The sequence below is a fragment of the Anolis sagrei genome, chromosome 12 (assembly GCF_037176765.1).
Source record: "Anolis sagrei isolate rAnoSag1 chromosome 12, rAnoSag1.mat, whole genome shotgun sequence".
NCBI classification, from domain to species: domain Eukaryota; kingdom Metazoa; phylum Chordata; class Lepidosauria; order Squamata; family Dactyloidae; genus Anolis; species Anolis sagrei.
The window spans coordinates 6033468-6057782 of record NC_090032.1 but is presented as its reverse complement, the minus strand read 5'-3'; the positions used below and the strand labels follow the sequence as shown (position 1 = coordinate 6057782).

The 24315-nt window shown below is 40.6% G+C and overlaps 1 protein-coding gene across 2 annotated transcripts in view; it reads right to left on the bottom strand.

Annotated features, from left to right (window-relative positions):
- RPRD2 (regulation of nuclear pre-mRNA domain containing 2) overlaps positions 1 to 20044 on the bottom strand; it is a 52875-nt gene extending 32831 nt beyond the window's left edge. For both annotated transcript variants that reach the window (XM_067472370.1, XM_067472371.1), the window contains exon 1: positions 19708 to 20044. In XM_067472370.1, coding sequence (XP_067328471.1) covers positions 19708 to 19990 — 283 coding nt within the window. In that variant the 5' untranslated portion in view covers positions 19991 to 20044. The remainder of the gene's footprint in view (positions 1 to 19707) is intronic.
- Between the last annotated feature and the right edge of the window lie 4271 nt (positions 20045 to 24315).

Sequence of the window (24315 nt, the reverse complement as noted above, 5' to 3'; positions counted from 1 at the left end):
AGGAAAGGGAGAAACATGCCAAGAGGAAGATGCATCAAGCCAACCCTGACTGGGACCACTTTCCAACTGGAAAGCAATGTCCTCACCAGGGAAGAACATGCAGATCAAGAATAGGTCTCCACAGCCACCTACGTATTCACTGCCAAGACACAGCACACAAACAACAACAACAACCTTGATTTATACCCCATCATCATCTCCCCGAGGGGGACTCGGGGCGGCTAACATGAGGACAAGCCCAAAGATACAATACATCAAAATAAAATACAAAATGCAAACAACAAAAATTACATCACAATAAAATACATACAGTAGCAAAATAGAGTAAACAAATCAAAATTATAGAATATAAAATCTAACACAATGGGCAAGGCTGCCAGGGTGGGGGCTTGCCTAATCTCACCAGGGAGTGAGTTCTAAAGTTGGGGGGCCACAGCGGAGACAATGAGGGATCGCCTAAGTAAGTACTGTAGAAGGAATCCACTTTTGAGTCCACTGCTATGGGATCTTGGGAGTTCTAGTTTGGTGAGGCATCAGTACTCTGACAGAGAAGGCCAGAGACCTTGTGAAAATACAACTCCCAAATTTCGATAGCATTGAACCAGGGGCACTGGTGTCAAAACTGCATCCTAACATTTGTTTTATTCATAACATTTGAAGAAGAATGGGCCTTTTCCAAGTTTGCAGAAGAGCGAGGCATTTGGGAAAGTCTAAGGAGGGTCTGTTCAAGGGGAAATTGGGCCAGAGTGAAGAGCGAGGGGGCCAGGGGACAGATCCATCTTGTCTCTTACATATGTCATCAGTTGGAGACCCCTCTTCTCAGCACCAACTGTTGCTCTGGGCCAGAGTGAAGAGAGAGGGGGTCAGGGACAGTTCCATCTTGTCTCCTGCATATGTCATCAGTTGGGGATTACTCCCGCCTACACCAAATGCCGCTCTGGGCCAGAGTGAAGAGAGAGGGGGCTGGGGAACAGTTCCATCTTGTCTCCTGCATATGTCATCAGTTGGGGACACCTCCCGCCAGCAACAACTGCAGTTCTGGGCCAGAGTGAAGAGAGAGGGGGCCAGGGGACAGTTCCATCTTGCCTCCTGCATATGTCATCAGTTGGGGATTACTCCCGCCAGCAACAACTGCCGGTCTAGGCCAGAGTGAAGAGAGAGGGGGCTGGGGAACAGTTCCATCTTGTCTCCTGCATATGTCATCAGTTGGGGACACCTCCCGCCAGCAACAACTGCAGTTCTGGGCCAGAGTGAAGAGAGAGGGGGCCAGGGGACAGTTCCATCTTGCCTCCTGCATATGTCATCAGTTGGGGATTACTCCCGCCAGCAACAACTGCCGGTCTAGGCCAGAGTGAAGAGAGAGGGGGCTGGGGAACAGTTCCATCTTGTCTCCTGCATATGTCATCAGTTGGGGACACCTCCCGACAGCAACAACTGCAGTTCTGGGCCAGAGTGAAGAGAGAGGGGGCCAGGGGACAGTTCCATCTTGCCTCCTGCATATGTCATCAGTTGGGGATTACTCCCGCCAGCAACAACTGCCGGTCTAGGCCAGAGTGAAGAGAGAGGGGGCTGGGGAACAGTTCCATCTTGTCTCCTGCATATGTCATCAGTTGGGGATCCCTCCACGCCAGCAACAACTGCCGCTCTGGGCCAGAGTGAAGAGAGATGGGGCCAGGGAACAGTTTCATCTTGTCTCCTGCATATGTCATCACTTGGGGACCCCTCTCCTCAGCAACAACTACTACTCTGGGCCAGGGTGAAGAGAGAGGGGGCCAGGGGACAGCTCCAACTTGTCTCCTGCATATCCCCCCAGCACCAACTGCTGCTCTGGACCAAAGTGAAAAGAGAGGGGGCCAGGGGACAGTTCCATCTTGTCTCCTGCATATGTCATCAGCTAGGGACCCCTCCCCAAAGCACCAACCACCGCTCTGGGCCAAAGTGAAGAGAAAGGGGGCCAGGGGAGAGCTCCACCTTGTGTCCGGTGCTATGCTTATAATATAATATAATATATTGTAGATACATATAATATTTATAATATTATAATGTAATGCAATATAATAATAATACTAATATATTGTAATTATATATTTATATTACATGTAATATTACTAATATTGTTAATATTTTTAATTATTAATATTACTAATATTACTGCCCCGGTGGGGCAGTGGGTTAAACCGCTGAACTGTTGAGCTTGTTGACCAAAAGGTCGCAGGTTTGAATCCAGGTAGCTGCGTGAGCTTCCACTGTTAGCCCCAGCTTCTGCCAACCTAGCAGTTCGAAAACATGCAAATGTGGGTAGATCAATAGGTTCTCCTCCGGCGAAAAGGTAACGGCGCTCCATGTAGTCATGCCAGCCACATGAACTTGAAGGTGTCTACGGACAATGCTGGCTCTTCGGCTTAGAAACGGAGATGAGCACCGACCCCCAGAGTCGGACACGACTGGACTTAATGTCAGGGGGAAACCTTTACCTTTTCCTAATATTACTACTACTAATAATAATGGTATAGTACAATATAGTAATATGTAATACTGATATTGTACTATGCTAATAATATAATATAATATAATATAATATAATATAATATATCTTGTAAGCTGCTCTGAGTTCCCTTCGGGGTGAGAAGGGCAACATATAAATGTGTAAATAAATAAATATATAAATTTATTTATTTACGGGCTCATTACAATGATCCACCCCCTGATTTAGTTTCCCATCTCACAGTCTGTTGCATCTGATTTTCCTTCCTCACCTAACAATGAGATGAAATGAACACCAGAACAAGTATCTGACACTCTGGGCTATTAGCCGTGATGGAATCTGCAGCCAGAAGGAATAAGAGGAGCTGGATATGCATCCAGTAAATTAGTTTTGACAAGATGACTCAGTCCGAACGTCTCTCTAGGTTTTTAATCCCCCTTGGCCCCAATACATTCAGAGCCAGCAATGATATTCAACAAGCACTTAATCAGAGCGCTGCATATCACCTTGCAACTACAGGGAGAATAATGTCTTCTTGCGGCTCCAAGCAAAAAGTGGGTGCTAAAAACAATATCATACGAAAGCTGACTGGCACAACCTGGGGATCACAACTAGACACAGTGAAGACATCTGCCCTTGCGCTATGCTACTCTGCTGCTGAGTACGCATGCCCAGTGTGGAACACATCTCACCACACTAAAACAGTGGATGTGGCTCTTAATGAGACATGCCACATTATCACGGGTTATCAGTGGAGAAATTACACTGTTTAGCCGGTATTGCACCACCAGGCATCTGCCGGGAAGTAGCAGCCAATAGTGAAAGGACCAAGGCAGTGACATCTCCGGCCCATCCTCTGTTCGGGTATCAGCCAGCACGTCAACGACTTAAATCAAGAAATAGTTTTCTAAGATCTACAGAGACATTCACTGGAAGACCTCAGCAAGCGAGAGTACAAAAGTGGCAGGCTCAAATCCAGAACCTCAATCAATGGTTGATACCAAATGAGAGACTCCCTTCTGGGCACACAGAAGACTGGGCAACTTGGAAGGCACTGAACAGACTGCGCTCTGGCACCACGAGATGCAGAGCCAACCTTCAGAAATGGGGATACAAAGTGGAATCCACAACATGCGAGTGCGGAGAAGAGCAAACTACAGATCACCTGCTGCAATGCAACCTGATCCCCGCCACATACACAATGGAGGACCTCCTTGCAGCATCACCAGAGGCACTCCAAGTGGCCAGATACTGGTCAAAGGACATTTAATCCACTACCAAGCTTGCAAACGCTAGTTTTGTCTGTTTGTTAAAAATTTGTTAAAATGTAATACAATTGTCTGGTTGATACTGACACGATAAATAAGCTAAAAGTAGAATATGAAGCTTTGTTTTCCTCCCATACAAACAAGCATTCAAAAACCTTACTGCTCAGAACAGACTCGTAAATAAATGCAATGCTAAATTTTCTTCCACAAACATGACCTCACTACCTCTGAGGATGCTTGCCATAGATGCAGGCAAAACGTCAGGAGAGAATGTCTCTAGAACAGGGCCATATAAACACATATAAACAACCCATGCTGATATTTATTTTTTATTTATTCATTTAAAACATTTATATTCCACCCATAAATATATACAAACATTAAAATCACTTACGTTAATTGAGGCATCAGTAGATTAAATGTTTTTGAATATTTACCTAAAACTGTAATTTAAGATAAGACTGTCCAACTCTGATTAAACCTTCTTCAATGTAAACATGCTTATGTATCCTCCGAATAATAATAGTGTGAAATAATAAATGTAATAAAAATGCTTGCCATAGATGCAGGTGAAACATCAGGAGAAAATGCCTCTAGAACATGGCCATATAGCCCGGAAAAACCTACAACAGAGGATGCTTGCCATAGATGAAAGCGAAACGTCAGTAGAAAATGCCTCTAGAACAGTGTTTCTCAACCTGGGGGTCGGGACCCCTGAAGGGGTCGCGAAGGGGTGACATGAGGGGTCGCCAAAGACCTTCAGAAAACACAGTATTTTCTGTTGGTCATGGGGGTTCTGTGTGGGAAGTTTGGCCCAATTCTATCATTGGTGGGGTTCAGAACGCTGTTTGATTGTAGGTGAACTATAAATCCCAGCAAGTACAACTCCCAAATGTCAAAGTCTATTTTCCCCAAAGCCCATCAGTGTTCACATTTGGGCATATTGGGTATCCGTGCCAAGTTTGGTCCAGATCCATCATTGTTTGAGCCCACAGTGCTCTCTGGATGTAGGCAAACTACAACTCCCAAACTCAAGGTCAATGCCCACCAAACCCTTCCAGTATTTTCTGTTGGTCATGGGAGTTCTGTGTGCCAACTTTGGTTCAATTCCATTGTTGGAGGGGTTCAAAATGCTCTCTGTTTACATGTTAACTATAAATCCCAGCAACTACAACTCCCAAATGACAAAATCAATCCCCCCGCCAACCCCACCAGTATTCATATTTGGATATACCTGGTATTTGTGCCAAATGTGCTCCAGTGAATTAAAGTACATCCTGAAGATCATTATTTACATGAGGATTCATAATGTTAGGGTTATGGTTGGGGGTCACCACAACATGAGGAACTGTATTAAGGGGTCGCGGCATTAGGAAGGTTGAGAACCACTGCTCTAGAACATGGCCATATAGCCCGGAAAAACCTACAACAACCCTGTAATAAAAATATTAATAATAGAGTAAAATAATAAATATAATAATAATAAAGTAAAATGATAAATATAATTATAAAGTAAAATAATAAATGTAATAAAATAGAGTAAAACAATGTAAATCTATATAAATAAAAATGTAATGTTTGTTTGTGGGATAAGCATAACTCAAAAACCACTGGACAAATTGACACCAAATTTGGACACAATACATCTATCAGGCCAACGAGTGACCATCACTCATAAAATACTGAAAAACACAGCAGAAGAGACTTAAAAAGCCAGAAAACAAAAATTACATTACAACGCATGCACAAAACCACACACACACAAACACAAATACACACATATACACAAACTGGGTCACAGCAACATGTGGCAGGGGAAGGCTAGTGTAATAATAATAAAGTAAAAAATAAATAAATGTAATAATAACCTCAATAATAGAGAAAATAATAAATAGTAAATTAATGTAAATGCCTTGGATATGCTATCAAGTCACACTTCCATTTTCTTATCCCAGACTGGACATATCTGGGATTTTTCTTGAATTGAGGTGCCCAGAACCAAACACAAGACCCCTAGAAGACTATTGCTTCCCTTGACTTGAAAACCATGATCCTATTAACCCAAGCTAAAATAGTGCCCTATTTACTCAAATGTAATGCTCACCTTTTCTGGCAAAATTCGATTTGTGTAATACAATAATCTTAGTTCTGAGCCAAATCAAAAGGGGAAGCTGCTTCAGGGGAACCTGGAACTCCTCTTTGAGGGACGCCATGCCTAATTTAATTGCCAAGGCTCAATGCATTGGAAAACTACATATCCCATGACAACATGGCATTAAATCAAGGCAATTAAAGTGGATTCATACAGCATAGATGCACCCAAAGTCTTCCTTTCAATTGCTGGAAACTTTGGTGTCCTGACACTTTTGTAATGGAGCCCCCAGTAGCGCAGCATAATAATAATAATAATAATAATAATAATAATAATAATAATAATAATAAAGTAATAATAATAATAACAACAACAACAACCTTTTTTTAATACCCCACCACCATCTCCTCAATGGGGACTCAGGGCGGCTTACATGAGGCCAAGCAAAACAGCATATTACAATAAAATAAAATCAAAACACAATAACAACACAGTAAAATACATGCAACATATGAGTACAAAAAAAAATGATAAAGCAAAATCATACACAATAAAATAACAATGAGCAAGATAAAAAACTAAAATACTAAAAATACTAAAATCAGGATGAGACAGGGATGGAGCAGATTGTTTGTGAGGGAGAAACTCATAAAGGAACGGGGTCATAAAAATAGACCTTCATACAGGTGGGGAAATATGTATACTCTGGGGACAAAAAACCATTGACGGGGAGCAACTGTGTATGATAGTATACACTCCAAAAGCACATCGGAAAAGCCAGGTTGCTGACAAAAGGTTGGTGGTTCAAATCTGGTGAGCAGGGTGAGCTCCCACTGTTAGCTCCAGCTTCTGCCAACCTTGCAGTTCAAAAACATGCCAATGTGAGTAGATCAATAGGTACCGCTTTGGCAGGAAGGTAACGGCGCTCCATGCAGTCATGCCGGCCACATGATGTTGGAGGTGTCTACTGACAACGCCGGCTCTTCAGCTTACAAATGGAGATGAGCACTACCTCCCAGAGTCGGACTCGACTAGATTTAATGTCAAGGAGAAACACTATTTATTTATTTACAAGGTAAAGGTTGTCTCCTGACATTAAGTCCAGTTATGTCTGACTCTGGGGTGAGGTGCTCATCTCCATTTCTAAGCCGAAGAGCCGGCGTTGTCCATAGACACCTCCAAGGTCATGTGGCCGGCATGGAGCGCCATTACCTTCCCTCCGGAATTTATTTACCATATTTATATACCACCCCTCTCAATCTGGAGGTGACTCGAGGCGGTTTACAGTCGGCAATCAATACTCCCAAACAATATAAATACAGTTTAAAACATTACATATAATATAAACCATATAAAAAAGCAATAAAACAATAAAAAGCATAAAACAGAAGTGCTCAGCGTCTCATCACTAAAATCATTTTTCCATCGCATCATCCAATTGTTCTGTGGATCTCAATTAGTTCCTTACACTGCGTCTGCAAATGCCTGCTCAAACAGCTAGGTTTCGACTTTTTTTCGAAATGTTAGGAGGGAGAAGCCTGATCTAATATTCCTAGGGAGGGCGTTCCATAGCCAAGGGGCCACCACTGAGAAGGCCCTGTCTCTCTATTCCCGCAGTGAAGGGGGCGGGACAGAGAGCAGGGCCTCACCGGACGATCTTAAGCGCCTAAATCAGGGGTCCTCAAACTTTTTAAACAGAGGACCAGGTCACAGTCCCTCAAACTGTTGGAGGGCCGGATTATAATTTTAAAAAAACAAGAATGAATTCCTATGCACACTGCACATATCTTATTTGTAGTGCAAAAAACACTTTAAAACAATACAATAATTAAAATGAAGAACAATTAAAAATATAAACATTCGTGTTTCAGTGGGAGGTGTGGGCCTGCTTTTGGCTGATTAGATAGGATTGGTTGTTGTTGTTGTTGTTGTGTGCTTTCAGACCTAGGTTGACCCTGAGCAAGGGCCACTTAAATGACCTTGGAGGGCCGTATCCGGTCCCTGGACCATAGTTTGAGGATTCCTGGCCTAGATGGTTCATAGGGAGAGATGTGTTAGGACAGGTAAACTGGGCTAGGGATTCTAAACAAGCTACAATGCATTGTAATGCACACCTTTTTGGGTCAAATCACAAGAGTACACTTTTTGCCGCTGTGCATTACATTTGGCAGCAACCCCCCCCTTTTTTTTTAGCTTCAGGGTTTCGAAAACTGCAGTGCGCATTAGATTCCATGGTGCATTGGACTCAAGTCAATACTATTCGCCTTTTTTGCTGCAACACCATTTTCATCTACAGATCGACAACAATCCCAAGGAAATTTTACAGGAATTACTGCTATGCCAAGTGTCCCATATTTTATATCTGACAAGCCATCCCCTGCCACGCATTGCTGTGGCGCAGTCTGTGTATATGTGTGTGTTTGCGTGTATATATATATGCAGTTTTGCACATGCGCTGCAATAATTTTTGTTTTTTGGCTTTTTAAGTCTCTTCTACTGTGTTTTCCAGTGTTTTCATGAGTGACGGTCACTTGTTGGCCTGATAGGTGTCTTGTGTCCAAATTTGGTGTCAATTTGTCCAGTGGTTTTTGAGTTATGTTAATCCCACAAATGAGCATTACATTTTTATTTATTTAGACTAGCTGTCCCCGCCATGCCTTGCTGTGGCCAACCTTCTCTCCCTCTTTCTCTCCTTCTTTCTTTCTCTCTTTCCTTCCCTCCCTGTTTCCTTCCTTCTCTCTTTTTCTTTCCCTTCTTTCTTCCTTCTCTGTTTCTTTTCTCGCTTACTTTGCTCTTTGGTTCCATCCTCCCTTGTCTCTTTCCTTCCCTTCCTTTCCTCTTTCTCTCTTTCGTTCTCTCTCTCCTTTCTTCAATCTCTCTCCTTTCTTCCTTCTTTAACTTTTTTATTTCCTTCCCTCCTTCTCTACCTTTCTTTCTATCTTTCTTTCTTTCCTACCTACTCTCCCTCTTTCTCGCTCTCCTTCTGTTCCTTCATCCTTTCTGTGTGTTTTGTATGTGTACTTATGCATATATGTCTATATATTTGTATATATGTGTGTTTGCGTATCTATCTATATATATGTGGCTTTGTGCATGCGTTTGCATATATGTGTGCATACATTTGTGTATATGTAAATATATGTGTGTTTGTGTATATGTGTGTGTGTGTGTATGTGTGGCTTTGCGCATGCATCTTTTTGCTTTTTTGACCTTTTAAGTCCCTTCTGCTGTGTTTTTCAGTATTTTTATGAGTGACGGTCACTCGTTGGCCTGATAAGTGTCTTGTGTCCAATTTGATGTCAATTCATCCAGTGGTTCTTGTGTTATGTTAATCCCACAAACCAGCATTCCATTTATATTTATTTAGACTGTGTTTTTTGAGACCACAAAACAGGGAGACCATCCAACTTTTCTAGACTCTGCTCTAAAGTATTCAAACAGAAAAAACAACAAGTCTCAGTTTCTAAACCATTAGAAGCCATCAAAACAAAGAAAGAAAAATCATATGTGCAAACAGACTGTTGAGTCCATGAAAAAGGGAAGAGATTATTAACAGCCACCCCTTGGTTACATCCAAGCTGGACTACTGCAGTGCGCTCTACGTGGGGCTGCCCTTGAAGACGGCCCGGAAGTTTGAACTAGTACAACGGGCGGCAGCCAGGCTCCTTATGGGAGCAAACTATAGGGAGCATACAACACCCCTATTAAAACAGCTTCATTGGCTGCCAATAAGTTGCCAAGCCAAATACAAGGTGCAGGTCATGACCTATAAAGCCCTAAACGGTTCAGGCCCCGCCTATGAACCGGCATGAACTCTAAGATCTTCCGGGGAGGCCCTCCTCTCGGATTTATAGTTCACCTACAATCAAAGAGCATTCTGAACTCCACCAACGATGGAACTGAACCAATCTTGTCACACAGGATTCCCACGACCAACAGAAAATACTGGAAGGGTTTGGTGGGCATAGACCTTGAGTTTGGGAGTTGTAGTTCACCTACATCCAGAGAGAACTGGGGACTCAAACAAACTTGGCACGGATATTCCATATGCCTAAATATGAACACAGATGGGAGTTCGAGGAAAATAGACTTTGACATTTGGGAGTTGTAGTTACTGGGATTTATAGTTCACCTACAATCAAATAGCATGCTGAATCTCACCAATGACAGAATTGGGGCAAACTTCCCACACAGAACCTCCATGACCAACAGAAAATACTTAAGCCCACCCAGACCAACTCCCTTCACCAGGGCAAGAAAACGTAATCAAAGCTCTCCTGACAAAGAGCCATCCAGCCATAGATATAGATAGATAGATATAATTTAGACACACACACAGATATAGTATCATAGATTTGAAAGGGACCCCTAAAGAAGGGCAAATATATGTTGCATGTTCCAGAGTAGGCAAACCAAACAATCTCAACATCCCCACTGACAAAGAAACAGCAAGAAATACTGTTTACTCACAAAACATAAAGAAATTACATATATTAGAAATCAACACTTTCTCGTTACTTTATTTTCCAGATCACCAGACTGGGCCACAGCAACACGTGGCTAGTAATGTATAAATTTTAAAATTATTATATCACCCCTACTTCGTGGATTTTCACTTATTGCGGGTGGTCCTGGAACAGAACCCCCGCGATAAGTGAGAGAACACTGTACGGTACTCCCATGAATGCCAAAACAGTTGTTCTTCCTGATTTCATTTTAATTCTGGTTCCCAGGCTATCCTAAAGTCAACAAATGCAACGTGTCAGCGCCTCTTCCAATTTTACTTTTCTTTCCATTACGGAGTTTCAAGCCCAAGATTGACAGCATCAGAAAACTGTGCAGGTTTTCTATGGCTGCACCTTTGCAGGAGAGAATATCTATTACAGACTAAGCAATACTTTGCCCTGCAGAAAAAAGTTTCGATTCAGCTCACAGGTACGGAAAACGAACAGCAGAGTATCAAGGCTCAATTACACAGACTCAAAGACAGGATGAACACAGATTCTCTGTGCAGTGGCAAAATGCTCACTTGGGAATCGTGTTTCTCAACAGCATCCAAGACAGCAGGCTGAAACAGTGGGGGTCAGAGAAATCAAAGCAATGACATAGAATTATAGACCTTCTGGGCCATCCAGTCCAACCCCATTCTGCCAAGAAGCAGGAAAATTGCATTCAAAGCACCCCCGACAGATGGCCATCCAGCCTCTGTCTAAAAGCCTTCAAAGAAGGAGCCTCCACCACACTCTGGGGCAGAGAGTTCCACTGCTGAACGGCTCTCACAGTCAGGAAGTTCTTCCTAATGTTCAGGTGGAATCTCCTTTCTTGTAGTTTGAAGCCACTGCTCTAAGTCCTAGTCTCCAAAGCAGCAGGAGATAAGCTTGCTCCCTCCTCCATATCACTTCCTCTCACATATGTATACATGGCTATCATATCTCCTCTCAGTCTTCTCTTCTTCAGGCTAAAAATGCCCAGCTCTTTAAGCCGCTCCTCATAGGGCTTGTTCTCCAGACCCTTGATCATTTGAGTTGCCCTCCTCTGGACACATTCCAGCTTGTCAACATCTCCCTTCAATTGTGCTGCCCAGAATTGGACATAATATTCCAGGTGTGGACTAACCAAGATGGAATAGAGCGTGGATAGCATGACTTCTCTGGATCTAGACATTATAGAGGCCAAAATCCCATTGGCTTTTTTTGCCGCCACATTGCATTGTTGGCTCATGTCTACCTTGTTGTCCGTGAGGGCTCCAAGATCTTTTTCACACGTACTGCTCTCAAGCCATGTGTCCCCCATTCCTGAAGAAGGGAAGGCTAAGAGGAGACATGGTAGCCATGGATAAATATGTGAGAAGAGGTCATACGGAGGGGGGAGCAAGCTTGTTTTCTGCTGCCTTAAAGACTAGGACGCGGAACATGGCTTCAAACTACAAGAAAGGAGATTCCACCTGAACATTAGGAAGAACTTTGTGACAGTGAGAGCTGTTCAGCAGTGGAACTCTCTGCCCCGGAGTGTGGTGGAGGCTCCTTCTTTGGAGGCTTTGAAACAGAGGCTAGATGGTCATCTGTTGGGGGTGCTTTGAATCCAATTTTCCTGCTTCTTGGCAGAGGGTTGGACTGGATGGCCCATGAGGTCTCTTCCAACTGTAGGATTCTATGAAAAGATACCAATGGAACATCAAGCCAAGTCTCTCTCATACTACACAAATATAGTTCTTTGATGTCACTTTAATTGGCTATAAATCTTTCCAACCTGAAAAGCCATGTTGACTTGAGACCAATCAATACAATACAGAGTTAGTGAGGATGCTTGCCATAGATGCAGGCGAAACGTCAGGAGAGAATGCCTCTAGACCATGGCCATATAGCCCAAAAAAGCTTACAACAACCCTATGATTCCGGCCATGAAAGCCTTCGACAATACATCAATACATTTTTGACGTACTTCATAGGGCTGAAGCTGGAAGAGACAGAAAACATGTCAAGAGATCTAACTTATGGTGCAGTCCTTTCTATAATAATAATTATCATCATCATCATCTTTATTTATACCCTGCCACCATCTCCCCAAAGGGGACTCAGGGCAGCTTACATGAGGTCAAGCACAGAAATGCATTACAATACAGTAACAAAAAACATAAAGCAATATCATAATAAAATAAAATAAAATAAGACAAGCATAAAATATAACAAAACAATACAAAATAATGTATTTTATATTGTTTTTTCTAGAGCACTCTCTCATATGTAATCTCTCACTGAACCTGTGCAACATCCTTGCAAGCTCATGAGCCAAATTCCAAACTGCCTACCAAACTGCTGGATGCTATTAATGAAGCTCCTATTCCTCCTCTGTATGGACAGCGTTATCTCTACAATATTGATGACTCAGAGATATCAACTGCACCGGACACTTGAAATACATTATTATCAGTGGAATGGTTCATTGGTTCAGAAAATGCATCACCGATTTCTGACTTATTGCATAGCAAAGGCATTTAATGTCTGGCTGTTCATTTGACCCCACATCAATTCTCAAATTCTGGGAGACCAGAGTGTTACTCACTGCTCGGTTTTGTCCTTCATAAGATCGCCATAAGTCAAACACAACTTAACCTGATGACAAACAACAACAACGACAGTGTTCCCTCACTTATTGCGGGTGTTACGTTCCAGGACCACCCACAATAAGTGAAAATCCGCGAAGTAGGGATGCTATATTTACTTTAATATTTATATATTACTAGCCGTCCCCTGCCACGCGATACCGTGGCCCTCATGGGGGTTCTGTGTGGGAGGTTTGGCCCGATTCTAACGTTGGTGGAGTTCAGAATGCTTTTTGATTGTAGGTGAACTATAAATTCCAGCAACTACAACTCCCAAATGACAGAATCAATTTTTTTGAGTGAAGGACATACATAGGGTTGTTAGGTGTATTGTGTCCAAATTTGGTGTCAATTCATCCAGGGGTTTTTGAGTTCTGTGAATACCATAAACGAACATTATATTTTTATTTATATAAATTGTATTATTTATTTTATTTATTTAAAGCATTTATATTTATTTAAAGCATATATATATATATATTATTTAAAGCATTTGAGGTGCCCTTCTCACCCCAAAGGGTGAAAATAAAATAATAAATAAATAAAATAAAGCTACTGTATATACTCGAGTATAAGCTGACCCAAATATAAGCCGAGGCATCTAATTTTACCACAAAAAAACTGGTAAAATGTATTGACTCGAGTATAAGCTGAGGATGAGAAATGCAGCTGCTACTGGGAATCATCAATAGGTTAAATGTGTTTGAGTATTTACATAAAACTGTAATCTATATAAATAAAAATGTAATGTTTGTTTGTGGGATTAACATAACTCAAAAACCACTGGACGAATTGACACCAGATTTGGACACAAGACACCTCTCAGGCAAATGAGTGAACATTACTCATAAACACACTGAAAAAATACAGTGGAAGAGACTTTAAAAGCCAAAAAAATAAACCATACATTACAACACATGCACAAAACCACATATATACACACAAACAAACATACACATATGCACACATACACATACAAAACACATATACACAGACTGGGCACAGCAACGCGTGGCAGGGGACGGCTAGTTTGAGATAAGACTGCCCAACTCTGATCAAACCATTATTCTAATCTTCTTCAATGTAAATGTGCTTATATACCCTTCCAATAATAAAGAGAGTAAAATAATAAATTAATAAAATTAATAATAATAGAGTAAATAATGGAAATTTAATAGTAACATTAAGTAATAAATGTAATAATCGAACAAAATAATAAATGTAATAATAAGAGAGTAAACTAATGAATAGAATAAAACCAATAATAGATTAAAATAATAAATGTAATAATAGTAAAACAACAATTAATGTAATAAAATAATACTAATAACAGAGTAAAATAATAAATAACCCTGACGTGAGTATAACCTGAGGGGAACTTTTTCAGCCTAAAAAGGGGACTGAAAAACTGGGCTTATACTTGAGTATACACAGTACTTATTTTAGTAGTTATACACTACTTTAAGTCTTTATAAACTAAAAATAAATTGAAGGAAAGGCCCTTCAAGGCTGGGGGGAGGACTGAGGAGGGAAAGTGCAGCAAAAACACACAAAACAGCGAAAATACATCAATATATATATTTTAAATTAATATTTATTGAAAACCGAGAAGCAGTGAGTCCGCAATAAGTGAACCGTGAAGTAGCGAGGGAACATTGTATATAATATTTGTAAGAGAACATGATTCCACATTTTCCTTTCAACTGTTTTCCTATCTAAAGTTTTATTTAGCTCTAAAACGTAAGATAACATGAACACAATTTTCCTTCGCTATCTTTTCCCTGTGTTCTCACAGATCCATTCACCAATAGAACTTTTAGACACACCCTCTCAGACTTTTTCCCACCTCTCAATCAGAAAGGAACTTGAACATAATAATAATAATAATAATAATAATAATAATAATAATAATAATCTATATAAATAAAAATGTAATGTTCATTTGTGGGATTGACAGAACTCAAAAAACACTGGGGGAATTGGCACCAAATTCGGACACAATACACCTAACAACCGAATGTATGTCCTTCACTCAAAAAAATTGAATTTGTCATTTGGGAGTTGTAGTTGCTGGGACTTATAGTTTACCTACAATCAAAGAGCATTCTGAACCCTACCAATGATGGAATTGAACCAAACTTGACACACAGTTCTCCCATGACCAACAGAAAATACTGAAAGGGTTTGGTGGGCAGTGTCCTTTGGTTTTGGAGTTGTAGTTCACCTACATCCAGAGATCACTGTGGACTCAATCTGGACCAAACTCTACGCGAATACTCACTATGCCCAAATGTGAACACTGGTAGAGTTTGGGGAAAATAGAATCTTGACATTGGGGAGTTGTAGCTGCTGGGATTTATAGTCCACCTACAATCACAGTGCATTCTAAACCCCACCAATGATAGAATTGGGCCAAACCTCCCACACAGAACCCCCATGTGGGCCACAGCAACACGTGGCAGGGGAAGGCTAGTCTATATAAATAAAAATGTAATGTTTGTTTGTGGGATTAAATGAACTCAAAAACCACTGGGGGAATTGACACCAAATTTGGACACAAGACACCTAACAACCCAATGTATGTCCTTCACTCATTAAAACACAGAAAAACACAGCAGAAGGGACTTAAAAAGCCCCCAAAAAGCTAAATGATGAAAAGCTAAATGACAATACAGGAAAAAGGAAGCAAGAGGGAGGGAAGGGGAGGGAAGAAAGAAAGAAAGAAAGAAAAGAACAGAAAGAGGGAGGGAAAGAAAGAAGGAAAGGGAGAAGGAAGCATGGAAGCAAAGATAGAAAGGAAGAAAGGTAGAGAAGGAAGAAAGGAGGGAAAGGGAGGGAAAGAAAAAGGGAGAAGGAAGGAAAGTTAGAGAAGGAAGAAGGAAAGAAAAAAGCGAAAGAAGGAATGAAAGAGGGAGCGAAGGAAGGAAGAAGATGTAGAGAAAGAGGGAGGGAAGGAAAGAAGGAAAGCGAGAAGGAAGAAAAGAGACAGGAAGAGAAAAAAGGGGGGAAGGAAGGAAAGAGATAGAGAAAGAAGGAAGAAGAGAAGGAAAGATGGGAAGGAAGGATAGAGGGAGTGAAAGAAGGAGGGAAAGAAGGAGAGAAAGAGGGAAGGTTGGCCACAGCAACACATGGTGGGTACAGCTAGTAATAATAATAATAATCTTTATTTATACCCCGCCACCATCTCCCTGCAGGGCACTCGGGGTGGCTAACATGAGACCAAGCCCAAAACATACAATGCAGCAAAATAAAATATAAATATTCTCCTTGCCCTCTTTTGCACAGGTGCTTTCTTACTCCTGTACAGAAGTGTTTGAAATTATTTGGCGCCAAAACCAACACAAAAGGTTTGTCTCTGTCAAGGAAGTTTGCAAAACCTGTAGTGAGCAGATCATTAAAAAAACAAACAAGCAAGGTTCCTGGAAAATAGCTCTCATTCAGTGTGTCCTTAATAGTCAAATCTGACTTGACATCATGCAACAACCACAATAGGAGAGAAGGGGCAAAAGCATTCCCAAAATTATTGCATCTGTTCTCAAACTGAAAGGAGCTTGCACATGTCCACAATCCCCAACTCAATAAGCAACACTATCAGAGGCCTAGTCCAACCAAGAACCATGTACATCCCTTGCTTTCTATGGGTCTGTGACTGCAAAGACCTTCCAAAAACAGACTTAAGAACCCCATCCTCACCCCAAACAGTGATGTATAATGAGCGGCGAGGCGTATGGAGAAGACGGGATTATTATTTCATATCAAAAGCATTGCATAAATTAGTATAAAACTGATAACAATACAAGGCACGTAGACGGCGAAATATCTTTGACGAAAAACGGGCAACAGCAACAGCGTTGTCTGTAGCCTCCAACAATTCTTCCTCTGTACATAAGGCAGGGCACAGTGGACAAGTATGCAAATACAGAGTTGTCTGTTCTGCTCCACAGTCACACAAGGTGTGGGATTCTTTTAAGGAGTCTTTTGATCTGCCCACTCCACTTCTGAGTCTATTGAGGGACTTCCAAGTGGCCCATTCTTGGTTTGCCCCTGCTGGCTGTTAGGAATTGTGGGGGTTGGAGTCCAAAATCCCTGGAGGGCCCAAGTTGGCCCCTGCCTGCCCTAGAGGGTTAAAGAGGCATATATTTTGGACTTTGGAAGCATATATTTGGACTTTGGAAGCATATATTTGGACTTTGAAGGCAGATATTTGGACTTTGAAGGCAGGTATTTGGACTTTGAAGGCAGGTATTCGGACTTTGAAGGAAGATATTTTGGACTTTGGAGGCAGTAACCGACAACAACAAAACTAGATGATGGGAGCCAAAGGGGCAGAAAAGGAAGCCTTTAATACCCCCCCTCTCGCCATCCGTCTCCCAATCTCTTCCAAAACATCAGCACCTCCCAACAAAGGATTCCCCCCAGGCAGAAATCAGCCAGGCTTTGAAGCTGCAAGACTTTGCAATGCTTGCCTAGTTTCCAACAAAGCCCTTCAACCTCTGAGGATACCTGCCATGGATGTGGGCGAAACGTCAGGAGGGAATGCTGCTGGAATATGCCCAGACAGCCCAGAAAACTCATAGCAACCCAGTGATTCCAGCCATGAAAGCCTTTGACAACACACAGAAAGAATGAATAAAAAATAATAACATAATATTCTGTTATTATTATATCTAATAATAAGGATTTCCCCAGGCAGGAGCCTGGCTTTGAAACTGCAAGGCCATTCAATGCTAATCAAGGTGGCCAATTACAACATTCATATACCTCAAGCAGATGAGAATTCTTTTTCCCGCTTTGGACATCATTCCACAGGGATATATATAAACCCCATTTGCCTAGTTTCCAACAGGCCTCACAACAATATAATAATAATAATAATAATAATAATAATAATAGAGAGAGTGAGGATGCTTGCTTGCCTAGTTTCCAACAGACCCCCCCCCCCCTTCAACCTCTGAGGATTCTTGCCATGGATGAGGGCGAAACGTCAGGAGGGAATGCTGCTGGAACGTGGCCAGACAAACCTGAAAACTCACAGCAACCCAATAATAATAATAATGGGTTGCTGTGAATTTTCAGACCTGGGAACCCCACAACCTCTGAAGATGCCTGCCATGGATGTGGGCGAAACATCAGGAGAGAATGCTGCTGGAAAAGTGGCCAGACAGACCTGAAAACTCACAGCAACCCAAAGGTAAGGCTGTTTTGGGGATTTGGCCAACAGACCTGACAAACTTTGGGGATGCCTGTCATAGATGTGGGCAAAACATCAGGAGAGAATGCTTCTGGGACATGGCCAGAAAGTCCAGAAAACTCACAACAAGCCACACATTAATTCTGCAATATAGATGCAGCCTACCCGGTGAGATGTCAACATGCAGTTTGTTGGTGCAGAAAAAAGGGACCGTTTATATTATTATTATTATTATTATTATTGAAATGTCGTCAGGAGGGAAGGCTGCTGGAATGTGGGCAGAGGTACCTGAAAACTCACAGCAACCCAATTATTATTATTATTATTATCACAATCATGTCACAACCCTATTATTATCACAATTATATCACAGCAACCTAAAACCAATCAAATCATTTATTTCGGTCATTGACCAGCACAGGAAATAGTCACATTTCCATACAAACTTGGTATGTTTGGTACATTAAAAATATAAATATAACTACAGAAGCACAATATGGGTGAGGGAGCAGAAGGGGAAACAGGGTAAAAACATACAATGCCCAGATCCATCACCAAATTGTAGATTCAGGGAAGAAGATTACTGGGTTGCTGTGAATTTTCAGACCTGGAAACCTCACAACCTCTGAGGATGCCTGCCATAGATGTGGGCAAAATGTCAGGAGATAATGCTTCTGGGACATGGCCAGACAGCCAGGAAAACTCACAGCAACCCAATAATAATAATAATAATAATAATAATTGGTTGCTGTGAATTTTCAGACCTGGAAACCTCCCAACCTCTGAGGATGCCTACCATAGATGTGGGAGAAACGTCAGGACAGAATGCTGCTGGAAAAGAGGCCAGACAGACCTGAAAACTCACAGCAACCCAATTATTATTATTATTATTATTATTATTATCACAATTATGTCACAACCCTATTATTATTATCACAATTATATCACAGCAATTCAATAATAATAATAATAATAATAATAATGGGTTGCTGTGAATTTTCAGACCTGGAAACCTCACAACCTCTGAGGATGCCTGCCATAGATGGGGGAGAAACGTCAGGAGAGAATGCTCCTGGGACATGTCCAGACAGCCCAGAATACTCACAGCAACCCAATAATAATAATAATAATAATAATAATAATAATAATAATAATGGGTTGCTGTGAATTTTCAGGCCTGGAAACCTCACAACCTCTGAGGATGCCTGCCATAGATGGGGGAGAAACGTCAGGAGAGAATGCTGCTGGGACATGTCCAGACAGACCTGAATACTCACAGCAACCCAATAATAATAATAATAATAACAATAATAATAATAATAATTACTGTGAATTTTCAGACCTGGAAACCTCACAACCTCTGAGGGTGCCTGCCATAGATGGGGGAGAAACGTCAGGAGAGAATGCTGCTGGGAAAGTGGACAGACAGACCTGAAAACTCACAGCAACCCAATTATTATTATTATTATTATTATTATCATCATCACCCTGATATCCTTGAGTGTGCCTCGTGGGCGGGGCCTGCGGCCTAGCGTCCTGTCCGAAGCCCCTCATTTTCCTAGGCCTCACCTCGTCGCAGGTTCTGGATCCAGTGCCGGACGATGGCGTGGTGGTGGCGCTTGTTCTCCAGGCACCACGACGACAGGCCCTGGATGGACTCCATGGTGTTGGTCACGGCCTGCAGCTTCCTGTCCAGCGAGGCCTCCAGCGAAGACGACGAGGCGGAGGAGGAGGAGGAAGGCGCCGCAGCCGCCGAGGAGGAGGAGGAAGACGAGGACGACGAGGACGACGACGAAGAGGAGGAGGAGGAGGCCTTGCCGCCACCGCCGGCCGCCATTTTGCCTCCCCTCATCGGTCGCACAAGCAACGCCGCTGAGGGGAGGGGAGAAGACGCGTCAGTGCGCAGGCGCGCTTTTGGAACCCTCACTGCGCAGGCGCGGGGGACGGTTCAATCCCTTTCTCGCACACGCCTCCATCCCCGCGCAGGCGCATTGGCCTCACAAACTCTCAAGCGCTGAAGGGAAAAGTAGGCCCCGCCCCTTTTCGCAAGCTCCGCCCACCCTTATCTTCCATCCCCGCGCAGGCGCACTGGCCTCCCAAACTCCCAAGCGCTGAAGTTATACCAAAAGGAAAAGAAGTAGTCCCCGCCCCTTTTCGCAAGCCCCGCCCACCTTCTCTTCCATCTCCGCGCAGACGCACTGGCCTCCCAAGCGCTAAAGTTATTCCAAAGGGAAAAGTAGCCCCCGCCCCTTTTTGCAAGCCCCGCCCACTCCTCGCTTCCATCCCCGCGCAGGCGCACTGGCGACCAAGAGTCTCCCAAGCTCTGAAATTATTCCAAGGGAACAGAAGTAGTCCCCGCCCCTTTTCGCAAGCCCCGCCCACCCTTATCTTCCATCCCCGCGCAGGCGCACTGGCCTCCCAAACTCCCAAGCGCTGAAGTTATTCCAAAGGGAAAAGAAATAGGCCCCGCCCCTTTGCAAGCCCCGCCCACCCTTAGCTTACATCCCCGCGCAGGCGCACTGGCTTTCCAAACTCCCAAGCGCTGAAGTTATTCCAAAGGGAAAGATATAGGCCCCGCCCCTTTTCTCAAGCTCCGCCCACCCTCCGCTTCCATCCCCGCGCAGGCGCACTGGCCTCCCAAGCGCTAAACTTATTCCAAAGAGAAAAGTAGGCCCCGCCCCTTTTTTCAAGCCCCGCCCCACTCCTCTCTTCAATCTCCGCGCAGGCGCACTGACGAGCAAGAGACTCCCAAGCGCTGAAGTTCTTCCAAAGGGAAAAAAAGTCGGCCCCGCCCCTTTGCTCAAGCTCCGCCCACCCTTCGCTTCCATCCCCGCGCAGGCGTACTGGCGAGCAATATTAAATTTAATATTTTAATATTTTAGTATTTGCCATCTTAAATATTTCAATAGATTAAAATGTTTTTAATATTTAATTTTAAATAATATTGGATTTAAATATTAAAATATTAAATTTAATAAACAATTTTAATTTTTAAAATATTTAATACAAATATTTCAATAGATTAAAATGTTTTAAAATATTTCTAGTATTTCCCATATTTGATGTTTTAATAAATTGAAATAATATCAAAATATTCAATTTAATAAACAATATTTAATTTTAAAATATTTAATACAGGTAGGAAAATGCACATTTCAAAAGGAAGAACAGCAATTTCCCCCCCGTTAAAATTTTCTATCTCTTCCCAATGGAAAATTTATCTTGCCCATTGCCCCGCCCACTCCACCAATCAATCATTTAGCCTGGCAACCACGCTACGCATGCGCAAGAGATCCCAACCACGTGCCCAAGGAGGCCAAAGGAACGATTGCTCAGGCTGACGAAGCAGCCAAAAGGTGGCGTTTGCCGGACCCTTATTGGTGGAACCTTGCCCGCCTACTTTCGGAGTAACCAATAGGAAAGCGGAATGAGAACGCGCTCCTCCAATGAGGCTGCGAATAGAACGCGAGAATGAAAAGGAGGCGGCATTGAACTCAAACGCAGCAGTGGGAAGAAATGAAACAACTGCGCATGCGCTGCTAACCTAACCCAGCTGTGCTTTAGAGCATGCGCGGACTAAAGACTCAAAAAAGGGGAGGACGCCTCTGCGCATGCGCAAAACTCCAGTTTCATATAGTATTGAGCCATAGTGGTGTCAAACCGCATCAATCTTCCAGTGTGGCTGAACCCAAATTTACGAAAACACGTGAAAAAGATCAGAGTGCACTTTTGAGGCTCCTTCAAGACTTTTTCCCCCAATTGTACTAGTGTTTATTTCTCAATCTTTTGTTTTTTTAAAGGTAAACAATAGTAAAAATGTCTGTTTTTAAAGGATCTATGAATCCTAGAGTTGGAAGAGACCTGGTGGGTCATCTAGTCCAACCCTATTCTGCCAAGAAGCAGGGAAATCACATTCAAAGCACTCCTAACAGATGGTCATCCAGCCTCTGTTTAAAAGCTCCCAAAGAAGGAGACTCCACCACACCCTGAGGCAGAGAGTTCCACTGCTGAACAGCTTTCACAGTCAGGAAGTTCTTCCTCGTGTTCAGGTGGAATCTCCTTTCCTGTCGTTTGAAGCCATTGCTCCATTGCGTCAAATTGATGGCGAAAGGCATCTTCCAATGAGTAGAAGGTGCGAAATAGAACATTAGGCCCCATCTACACTGCCATATAATCCTGTTTCAGAATGCAGATTGAACTGGATTATATGGAAGTATTTATGACATTTATACCTCACCCGAAGGGTATGTATGCATGTACATGCAATATATTATATTATTAGCATAGCACAGTATTAGTATTATATATTACTATATTGTCCCATACCACTATACTCAATATTATTAAGAATATTACAATATATATTAGCATAGCACAATCTTAGTATTATATATTTCTATATTGCATCATACCATTATACTGCAGTATTATTCGTAATATTACATATTATATTGTATTACAATATTTTGATCAATATTATATATACATACAATATATTATTAGCATAGCACAATACTTGTATTATATATTACTATATTGCACCATACCATTATACTGTTGTATTATTAGTAATATTACATGTGATATAAGATATATATTTAATTATTATATTGTATTATATACAATGTTATGATCAATACTATATGTACATACAATATCTTATATTATTAGCAATATTACATGTGATATAAAATATATAATTATTGTATTATATTACAATATTTTGGTCAATATTATATGTAAATATAATATATTATATTATACTATATTGCTATATTATATATAATATATTATACTATATATATTATATATATACTATATATTATATAATATACTATATAATATATATAATATATTACTATATTGTGCGATACCACTATACTGCAATATTATTAGTAATATTACATGTAATATAAAATACATTATTATAGTATTATATTGTATTACACTATTATGATCAATATTATATGTACATACAATATATTATATTATTAGCATAGCACAACCTTAGTATTATATATTACTATATTGCACTATACCACTATACTGCAATATTATTAGTAATATTACATGTAATGTGAAAAATAAAATTATTTAATTGTTTTACAATATTATGATAAATATTATATGTACATACAATATATTATATTAGCATAGCACAATATTAGTATTATATATTGCACTATACCACTATACTGCAATATTATTAGTAATATAACATGTAATATAAAATATATAATTGTTGTATATTATTACTATATTGTATTACAACATAATGATCAATATTATATGTACATAAAATATATTATATTATTTGCATAGCACAATATTCCTATTATATATTACTATATTGTGCTAAACCACTATACTGCAGTATTAATAATAATATAACATGTAATATAAAATATATAATTATTAATTATTATATTGTATTACAATATTATGATCCACTATACTGCAATATTATTAGTAATATTACGTGTAATATAAAATATATAATTGTTATATATTATTATATTGTATTACAATATTATGATCAATATTATATGTACACACAATACATTATATTATTAGCATAGCACAATATTCATATTATATATTACTATATTGTGCTAAACCACTATACTGCAGTATTATTAATAATATAACATGGAATATAAAATATATAATTATTATATTATTATATTGTATTACAATATTATGATAAATATTATGTGTACATACATACAATATATTATATTAGCATAGCACAATATTAGTATTATATATTACCCTATACCACTATACTGGAATATTATTAGTAATATTACATGTAATATAAAGTGTTTAATTGTTATATATTATTATTATATTGTACTACAATATAATGATCAATATTATATGTACATACAATATATTAGCATAGCACAATATTCATATTATATATTACTATATTGTGCTAAATCACTATACTGCAGTATTATTAATAATATAACATGTAATATAAAATATATAATTATTATATTGTATTACAATATTATGATCCATATTATATGTACATACAATATATTATAATTGTTAGTGTAGTCTCATCTCATCCAGTTCAATCTACACTGCATATAGATGGGGGAGACCTTCAGGATGATAGGATCTGTAGTCAAAAAAAAAAAAAAAACCATACCCAGAAGCCCTCCCCTT